The sequence below is a fragment of the Emydura macquarii genome, unplaced genomic scaffold, assembly GCF_026122565.2.
Source record: "Emydura macquarii macquarii isolate MOO-44397 ecotype Brisbane River unplaced genomic scaffold, CSIRO-AGI_Emac_v2 contig_1836, whole genome shotgun sequence".
NCBI classification, from domain to species: domain Eukaryota; kingdom Metazoa; phylum Chordata; order Testudines; family Chelidae; genus Emydura; species Emydura macquarii.
Window position 1 is genome coordinate 221,331 of NW_027131973.1, and position 10,212 is coordinate 231,542.

At 45.4% G+C, this 10,212-nt stretch overlaps 1 protein-coding gene across 1 annotated transcript; it reads right to left on the minus strand.

The window, feature by feature from the left end:
• Positions 1-1,020: 1,020 nt before the first annotated feature.
• Positions 1,021-8,837, minus strand: LOC137159285 (olfactory receptor 51G2-like). The gene is made up of 3 exons (XM_067557445.1): positions 8,819-8,837; positions 8,455-8,589; positions 1,021-1,829 (listed from the first exon to the last, which is right to left on the minus strand). Exons 1-3 carry the CDS (start codon positions 8,835-8,837, stop codon positions 1,021-1,023), a joined length of 963 nt encoding a protein of 320 aa, XP_067413546.1.
• Positions 8,838-10,212: the final 1,375 nt, after the last annotated feature.

Sequence of the window (10,212 nt, forward strand, 5' to 3'; positions counted from 1 at the left end):
TGGGCTGAGCTGACACCTGCCCATTGGCAACAGCTTCACAGAGAACAACACACTCTGTCAAAGACCCTGTTGATGGGTAACACCCCAGGGTGCCTCCTGCATCTTGAGGCACCTGAGGTATCCTGCAGGCAGCCTCTCCTCCCTCTACGGTCCTTGCAGTGACTTATTCTCAGCCTGGAAGACTGAAAACAAGATCCCCCTGTGTGGGGTCGTATTTGTTCTCCAAAACACAGGCTCTTTAAGCCTGCGCCCCACCCTCCTCCATTGCCCAGGAGACCCCTCCCCACCCTCCTTGCTGGGGTCTGCGTTGGTTCAGGCTCGCCACAGATTTCCTGGCTCCTCGCCATCTGGCCCCTCAGTAGCTGCTGTGGCCATGTTCTGAGAGAAGAGGCAGCCGGCCCTGCTCCCATGGCTCCTGTGGGTGGCAGGGAGTGAGGGGAGCCAGGCCCTGCCCTGCACTACAAGGCCCCTGTCTCAAGCCCTTAAAGCAGCAGTAGGCTGGGATTTCCCAGAGCACAAACTATTCCCCAGCCGGGACCATCTTCCTCTCTCCCCGTAGCTGCCTCTGCTAGGCCTCTGATAGCTCCAAAAGTCCCAAGATATTTAAGGGGTTGACTGACCCCCCTGGCTTCCACAGCTGGTGCCGCTCTCATGGATCACACAGCACCGAGAGTGCTCAGGAAGGGCCAGGACTGTGATTGCAAAACAGCTCTGCAGCTTTTCTCATGGTCCCTGGGAGTTTAACCAGAGAAGGGACAGTGACAGGTTAAGGGCAATGGGACAAAACTTCCATGTTCCTTCTCTGTACTGACTGTATTGATGGGAATTCTGAGATGTGAGCTGACACCGATACAGCTCTTTATGTGATAACATCCCAAACATCCCCAGTGGCTGTGTAAATGCTGCTGCCTGCCTTGGGCCTGTTGCCCCAGTGCGCTGTCCTCCTTAGCAGCTGATGAGTGAGTTCAGTAGTTCATCTCCCGTGTCATCAGCGATGGAGCTGTGTCACGAAAGGACCCTTCACTTTATGAATAGCCTGATTATCCTCACACGAATGTGTTTGGTTTTCACGCTGTACACAATTGGGTTCATCAGGGGAGGGATCAGCAAATAAACGTCGCCCAGGACATTCTGAACCAAGGGAGAAGAGCTTTTCACAAATCTGTATATCACTGACAAGCAAATCACTGGCATGTAGAAGAGCAGGACAACGCAGACGTGGGAGACGCAGGTGTTCAGGGCCTTGAGGCGCTTCGCATGGGATGTGATGCTCAGCACTGTTTTGAGGATCATCACATAAGACAAGAGGATGAGCAGGACGTCTAATCCCACTGAAGAGACTGTTACAAAGAAGCCATAGATGATGTTGACTCTGATATCAGAACAAGCCATCGTCATCACCTCCTGGTGCAGGCAGTAGGAATGGTAGAGAATGTTGTCCTTACAGTATCGGTACTGTTTCAGGAGAATGGGGAGGTGGAAATTTAGAAAAACCCCTCTTAGCAGACACACCAGCCCCATCTTGGCTATTCTCGGCAGGGTTAAGATGGAAGCATATCTCAGAGGGTGACAGATTGCAACAAAGCGGTCAAAGGCCATGGACAAGAGCAGAGAGGATTCAGTGAAGGTAAGCGAGTGGATGAAGAACAGCTGGGCAAAACAGGCATCATAGCTGATTTCTCTAGAGTTAAACCAGATTATACCCAGTGTTGTCGGCATGTTGGATATCATTAAACCAATGTCTGTGAAGGACAACATGAAAAGGAAAAGGTACATGGGCTCATGGAGGGTTGGATCTGTTTTTATAATGAACAGAATGAGTGAATTTCCTAATATTGAAGTAACATATATTAAGAAGATGGGGATAGAAATCCAGATGTGGATGTTTTCCTGCCCAAATATTCTGCTGAGAAAGAACACTGAATGTTGGAATTTGGTGTCATTGACAGCTGACATGATGCACTGGGCAGGTCCAAGGAGTTTTGAACGTTACTCCCTGAAAAGAAAAAAAAAAACAGGAGAATAGATGATATTAAACAAGACCTCACTTTTCCCTCAGTGCAAGACTTCCAGGAACCCAACTACAGAAGATCTGCAAAAACAGTCTTGGATTTACACCACCGATAGGAAGACAGGCATTGCCAGACTTGATCTGACCCGTTGATCATCTAGCTCAATATCCAGTGGCCAGTACCAGATGCTTCCGAGGAAGGTAGAAGAAGTCCTGCAGTAGAGAGCTGTGAGATAATTTCCCAGAGAAAATTTCCTCCTGACACGCACTACTTAGACAAATTTTGTGGTGTAAATCACAAAGGTTTATACCCCCCAAGACTTTAAAAAAAAATCCTCTTTACTGTAATTGGCTAACTTCTGAATTCAGGAACATTGACTTCAACATTGTCACTCCAGATTTAAATGTGTAAATTTGATGAGAATAGAGCTTTATTTACTTTCACTTACCCAAACATTGCCAGAGGAGAGATGACATGTAGGAAAGGGGATTATATAGTGCTTGTATGTAATTTATGCCCATCACCTGTTACGGAATGGCATCAGCATATAAAATATTCATTCCCTGGGCTCTCACTCTCTAGTACACTGGTTTTTAACTTTTTTTCATTTCCAGACACCTACAAAATTTTAAATGAAGGTGTGAATACCTTAAAAAAACTAACACAAAGTGTGCAAAAGCCTAGGGGTCGGTGGACCCCAGGTTGAAAACCACTGGCCTTGTACAGCGTAACCCCAGCACTTTTCATTCTCCTGCAATGGGTGTTTGCGGGAAGTGAGTTTAAAAGTGAAATGCATGGATATTCATGGAAATCAAACTGCATTTCACACATAATACTCGTCTATTGCTATCTCTCTCTGGCTGTCTCTGTGCTGTATTCACAATATAGAAGCAACACTGGAATGTGACAGACAAGGAACTAAGCGACCATGATTATGAATGTCTAGGTTAAACCCAATTCTTGGGCTGTTGATTGTATGGCTATACTGGGTTAAATATTGGGATATTACCAGTATGGCTGGTCTTAGTTTAACAGCAGGCTGCTGGAAAACAGGCAGGAAGGGAAACAAGAGCTCAGGAAAAGCCATCTCACACTAAACACTTCAAGGAGGCTAAGAGACAACCCCTGAGCTTCAGGTTGTGAAGACCCCATTTCTGGGCTCCAGCCAAGTTACACAGCTTGTTTTGCTGTGCTCAGAGTTTGTCCAGAGTGTGGGCAGCTGGTGATGAGAAGTTTGTCAGACTGACAGACACACAGACACTGCTGGGGAAGTCAGAAGATGATCAGCTTGCCTGGGTCCCCATCAGAGGGGGGAGGGGGGGGCTTCAGAGACATGGATGAGAGACATCCTTGACCATGGGATGCTGTCCCAGGAAGAAGGATGGCTGAGCAGAGATGGAGTCCACCTATCGAGGAAGGGGCAAGCATATTGGGATGCAGACTGGCAACCCAGAGAGGAGGACTTTAAAGTAGATTTGAAGTCGATAGGTAACCAAAGGCCACAGGTAAGTCAAAAAGACCTGGGGGAAGGACTGGAATTTGGGGGGAATATGGGCTGTTATAGCAGGAGTAGGGGAGAGACAGGACAAAACTGGGGGGGTAATCAAATCAGTATCTTAGATGTTTGTCTACAAATATGAGAAGTATGGGGAATAAACAGGAAGAACTTGAGATACTACTATATAAACACAATATGACATAGCTGGCATCACAGAGACTTGGTGGGTCAATACACATGACTGGAATATTGGTATAGAAGGGTACAGCTTGCTGAGGAGGGACAGGCAGGGGAAAAAGGGAGGGGGTGTTGCCTTATGTATTAAAAATGTAAATACTTGGACTGAGGGTAAGATGGAAATAGGAGACAGGCTTGTTGAAAGTCTCTGAGTAAGGATAAAAGAGGTAAAAAACGAAGTGATGTTGTGGTAGAGGTCTACTACAGACCACCAAACCAGGAAGATGTGGATGAGACTTTTTTTAAACAACTAACAAAATCATCCAAAGCACAGGACTTGGTGGTGATGGGGGACTTTAATTAATCAGATAATTACTACTCAGAAAATAACACAGCAGGGCACAGACTATCCAACAAGTTCTCCGAATGCATTGGAGACAATTTTTATTTCAGAAGGTGGAGAAAGCTACTAGGGGAGAGGCTGTCCTGGATTTGATTTTGACCAACAGGGAGGAACTGGTTGAGAATTTAAAAGTGGAAGGCAAGTTGGGCGAAAGTGATCATGAAATGATAGAGTTTGTGATTCTACAGAATGGGAGGAGGGAGAAAAGCAAAATAAAGACAATGGATTTCAAGAAGGCAGACTTTAGCAAACTCAGGGAGTTGGTAGGTAAGATCCCATTGTTAATCAAGTCTAAGAGAAAAAACAGCTGAAGACACCTGGCAGTTTGTCAAAGAGACATTATTAAGGGCACAAAAGCAAAAGTAAACTATCCCACTGCATAAGAAAGATAGGAAGTATGGCAAGGGACCACCCTGGCTTAACCAGGAGATCTTAAGTAATCTAAAAGTCAAAAAAAAGTCCTACAAAAAGTGGAAACTTGGTCAAATTACAAAGGATGAATATAAACAAATAACACAAGTATGCAGGGAGAAAATTAGAAAGGCCAAAGCACAAAACAAAATGAAACTAGCTAGAGACATAAAGGGTAACAAGAAAACATTCTACAAATGAATTAGAAGCAAGAGGAAGACCAAGGACAGGGTAGGCTCGTTACTCAATGAGTGGGGAAACAATAACAGAAAAGGAGGAAATGGCAGAGATGCTAAATGACTTCTTTGTTTTGGTTTTCACCAAGAAGGTTGGTGCAATTGAACATCTAACATAGTGAATGCCAGTGAAAATGAGGCAGTATCAGGAACTAAAATAGGGAAAGAACAAGTTAAAAATGACTTATACAAGTTAGATATCTTCAAGTCACCAGGGCCTGATGAAATGCGTTTTAGAATACTCAAGGAGCTGACTGAGGAGATATCTGAGCCATTAGCAATTATCTTTGAAAAGTCTTGGAAGACAGGAGAGAATCCAAAAGACAGGAAAAGGGCAAATATAGTGCCCGTCTACAAAAAGGGAAATAAGGACAAGCGGAGAATTTCATACCAGTCAGTTTAACTTCTGTACCCGGAAACATAATGATGCAAATAATTAAGCAATCAATTTGCAAACATCTAGAAGATAATAAGGTAACAACTAACAGTCAGCATGGATTTGTCAAGAACAAATCAGGTCTAACCAACCAGATAGATTTATTTGATAGGGTAACAAGCCCTGTGGATGGAGGGGGAATAGATGTGTTATATCTTGACTTTAGTAAGGCTTTTGATACTGTCTCACATGATCTTCTCTTAAACAAACGAGTGAAATAAAACCTACATGGAGCTACTATAAGGTGGGTGCAAAACTGGTTGGAAAACCGTTCCCAGAGAGTAGTTGTCAATGGTTCACAGTCATGCTGGAAGGGCATAACGAGTGGGGTTTCGCAGGGATCAGTTCTGGGTCAGGTTCTGTTCAATATTTTTATCAATGAGTTGGATAATGGCATAGAGAATGCACTTATTAAGTTTGCGGATGATACCAAGCTGGGAGGGGTTGCAAGTGCTTTGGAGGATAGGATTATAATTCAGAATCATCGGGACAAACTGGAGAACAGGTCTAAGGTAAATAGGATGAAATTCAAGAAGGACAAATGCAAAGTGCTCCACTTAGGAGGGAACAATCAGCTGCACACATACAAAATGAGAAAAGACCGCGTAGGAAGGAGTACTGTGGAAAGGCATCTGGGGGTCATAGTGGACCACAAGCTAAATATGAGTCAACAGTGTCATGCTCTTGCAAAAAAAGCAAACATGATTATGGGATGTATTAGCAGGAGTTTTGTAAGTAAGACAGGAGTAGTAATTCTTCCGTGCTGATTAGGCCTCAACTGGAGTATTGTGTCCAGTTCTGGGCGCCACATTTCAGGAAAGATGTAGCCAAATTGGAGAAAGTCCAGAGAAGAGCAACTAAAATGATTAAAGCTGTAGAAAACATGACCTACGAGGCAAGACTGAAATAACTGGGTTTGTTTAGCCTGGAGAAGAGAAGACTGAGAGGGGACATAACAGCTTTCAAGTACATAAAAGGTTGTTATAAGGAGGAGGGAGAAAAATTGTTCTTACCTCTGAGGACAGGACAAGAAACAATGGGCTTAAACAGCAGCAAGAATGGTTTAGATTGGACATTAGGAAAAACTTCCTAACTGTCAGGGTGGTTAATCACTGGAATAAATTGCCTAAGGAGGTTGTGGGATCTCCATCATTGGAGATTTTTAAGAGCAGGTTAGACAAACACCTGTCAGGGATTGTTTAGATATTACTTCATCCTGCCATGAGTGCAGGGGACTGGACTAGATGACCTCTCGAGGCCCCTTCCAGCCCTATGATTCTATGATTCCATATGCAGACTGCCATTTTAAAACCCTTTTATTCTCTCTTGTGATGCTTTATTCCTACAGTTCAGATAAAACAATATTTGTTCAGGAAGGCTGTCTGGTCACTTCCCACCACAGGTCACAGATTCCCAAATGATGGGATGGAACCTTCTGCTGCTGGGCAAACCAACTTGACTCTCAGGGAGCTGTAGCCCAGGTCCCAGTCGGAGAGAGAGAATGGTGGGATTCCACCCCAGGAGAGGGAAAGGGATGAGGCTGACATCTGGCATTCGGAGACCAGAGAGGAGGCACAGATGCAGAATGCCCTTTAAGTTTGAGGAGGATCCACAGGGCAGAAAAGCTGGAGCCCTCACACAATCAGGAAACAGAACTATTCCATGTGCCTTATCTGACCTGTTATCACAAAGCAACACAGCTCTGAATTCCTACATTTAACATTGAACCACAGAATAAAAGCTTTGAACATGAATTTGCTCATCAAATTTCCTGAAACAAATAAACCTCAGGTGATTTGGGAACTACCACTGATATTGCATGTGTTATTCTCCATCGCAGAGCATCCTGCACCACTGGAAATGGGACCGATAGAGAAATCCTGACTCGGGGCATCAGGGTTCTTACATTCCTGAGATGGGCACGTGGAGTGAAGGGTCCCCCAGCTATGCAGTGCTGCCTGCTCTCCAGCACCTGTCACTGAGTCTCACCCACAGCCCAGCAGTGTCAGCTGCCGCTGCACAGAATATCTGCCCATCTCAACAGCTGGCAGCCTTTACCCTTCCCTTGTTGTTGGAAAAGTTTAAAGACACAGAAACCTGCCAACGTACCCAATGCCTGCGAGAAGAGGAGCAGCTGCCAGCAGAGATCTGCACCCTAATGGAGAAGGAGTCAGCGGAGACCTTGCACGGGCAGCAGGCAGTGTCTGCTCAGACAGGCTGCAACTGTCCTTATGAAGCGTGTTTGCCCATTTCCTTGGGGGCCACTTTGCCACCTGGGACCCTCAGCTGATTGGTTCAGTGTGTGCCAGCTTTAACCCCTTCACGGCCAATGGCAAACTGCAGGAAGCCCAATCCCAGGGGATGCTCGGTGATGTCACCAAACTGGACAGCAGCAGAACTCCTACCAAAGGTTCTAATCCTGCAATCCAGGCTGTCAGCGCTGTGCGTACGGCTCAGAGGAGTCACAGGGCTCCCTCGAGGGCAGCCGACTGCTACCGATGATGTTGTTACAGCTGTAATCTTGCTGCAATGCAGTAAAATACACTAACAATAGTTATATAGGGTCAGATTTCTCCCCAGCAGCCCCCTTTCCTGCATCACAAACCCAGGGTGCAGGCCAGGGAAGGAAGATTCCACACAGATCCTACTTGGAAATTTCCCTCAGACCATGGATCCTGAAAGTTACTCAAAGATCTCCTGATAGGGAGGCCCTCCCACCCACAATCTCTCTGCCTGCCCAACTGCTCTAGGACCCTCTCCAGCTATCTGGGGGCACAGGTTCAGCCGCAATGTGCTACTGAGGCCTGTCACAGTAGCCACTGCCCACAGGATCTGCTGAAGGGGCCGTTGTGGTGGTGGAGGGAGCAACATGGAGATGGGAAGGCTGACTAGAGTAGCTGGTGAGGTATAGACTGGGCTGGAGGTTTAGACCTTTCCAAACCCAGAATGAAGCTATAGACTGAGTCAGTGCTTCTTTCATTTATGAGGAGAAGGAAACATAAGGCCTCCAATTTCTCCTGGGGATTCAGCCATGTAAAATCCTTAATTTTCCAGCCGAGTTCTAGCTCAAACCGTGAGACTCTCTCACTCGTGTCACCGGACCCCACAACCTCTGGTCACTCAGTGGTGGGTGTGGTAACAGCGGAGCCCTTCTCATTTAGCCTGATGGAGGAGCAGCCAGGCCAAACTGGAGTGGTGTTGCAAATCCATGCGCCCACTGGTAACTCCACTAGCCCACTCAAACTTGGCCTCCTGGATTTTCTCAGCTTTAATGGTACAACCAATGCTACAATTCCTGAGGATAGAGAACAGGTACAATGAGCACAGAAGGAACGCCAGCCAGACATAGGCTGCTTTGAGATCTGGTACTCCAATCAAGATGAAGGTGGAAGCACTGAAGCTCCTTTTGTTGGAATCTGACAGGGGTGGGGTGTGTTGCTATGTTTCAGCTGCCCTTACAGAAGCCTGCAGTGAAAACTATTCTAGTTATTGGTATCACACTGAATGTTATCAGAATCAGTCCCTCAGTGTCCCTAGGGGGTATATAGTCTGCAAATATTTCCCAGTACATTGCATCAGTACTAGCAGCTGTAGGCCCTCATATTGGAACGTCAGGTAATAGGTTTATAGCTTGCAAGAACTCACTGGGGAATAGAGGACACATTCCTTTTTCCCTTGTATGTTGCCAAGAAAACTATAGGCATTATTCCAGGCAAGAAATCTGAGACATCAACTGATAATGCCAAGGTCAGGGCAGGCTGCAAAAGGAGAGCAGATTCTTTCCCGCTGGTGGGTGACACTGAAACCGGGCTTCCCAACAAGCCACGAACTGCTTCTGATTTCCCCACACTGGTTATCAAGAAGCCAGTCCACAAATGCCCACAGCCCCCTTTACTGCATTTCAGCTCCAGGCTCCCAAATGAGCACTAGGTCCAGTAAAGAGATCAGTTATTTAAACTCTATGCTCTTTACTAAAAAGATTCCCTCTGACCCCAAAGGGTCAGCCACAGCACCAGATCAATACAAGTTTGTATCTTACCTAAAATATCACGCTGTCAGCCAATCCTTTAGTATCTAAAACTAAAGGTTTATTGTAAAAAGAAAGAAAGAAACCATGAGAGAAGTGTTAGAGGATTAGAGCAATCACAGATATACAAATGATTAAAAGTCCATACACATCAGGTTTCTAGAAGAAATGTGGAGTTGCAGGCTTGTATAGTTCTCTCTGGTTCACATCCAATATCTGAATGGGTCTGAGTCCTTTGGTTCAGTTGCAAGATGAATTGGTCCAGAGATAGGTGTATGTCTGCAGACTGGACAGGAACAAAGACAAAATGGTTTCTCTGGCTTGATCTTATATATCCTCTGTCTTTTGGCCATGTGGCCTATGAAATTTGCAGGAGCTAAAATGGAGTCCAGAGTCACATGGGCCAATCCTGGTGACTTCTCAGGTGTGCCTGGGGTCCAGTCACGTAAGCAGGTTCTGGTGACTCATTAGTGATGCTGGCTTCTCTCTCTGGGCCCCTTGTACCTGGGAAGGCCTTAATGGGCCATTACGCTGGCCATTGTTCTGCAGCCATCCTATCTGGGGTGTTGCCCAGGCAGCACAATTTGAAACACAGATATCTCAAATACATCTTTAACTTCCATTTCACATATTACACATGAACACAAGTAATATTCTCTTACTTAGCATATCATAACCTTCCTAACCACACCTGACATGGCCTATCCCACATGGATTATTATGATTCTGCCATGCTGATGTCAGACAATATACTAACTGCCCCCCCTCCCAAGCCAGCCCGCTTGACACTAGGTCTGCGGAATCGCCAGTGCCATTGAAAAATTATTGTCACACCCAAAAAGATCATGGGTAGTTTTAAAATAACTAGCTTTAAAATATACTATTTTGGGGTTCTCTTTCATATGCCTCTGGTTTCTGAGTCACCTGCATTGTGTTTTCTGTTTTTCTGCAACTAATTTTTAAAAAACTTGTTTAAAATAAATTTGAAAGCTAAGATTCCCATGTAGGTTCT

Excerpts from the sequence above, each read along its gene's own strand:
- LOC137159285 (XM_067557445.1), bottom strand. Across the intron at positions 1,830-8,454 it reads CCTCAGGAATTGTAGCATTG|GAAATTCACTCATTCTGTTC; the intron begins GTTGTACCATTA and ends CTTCAATATTAG.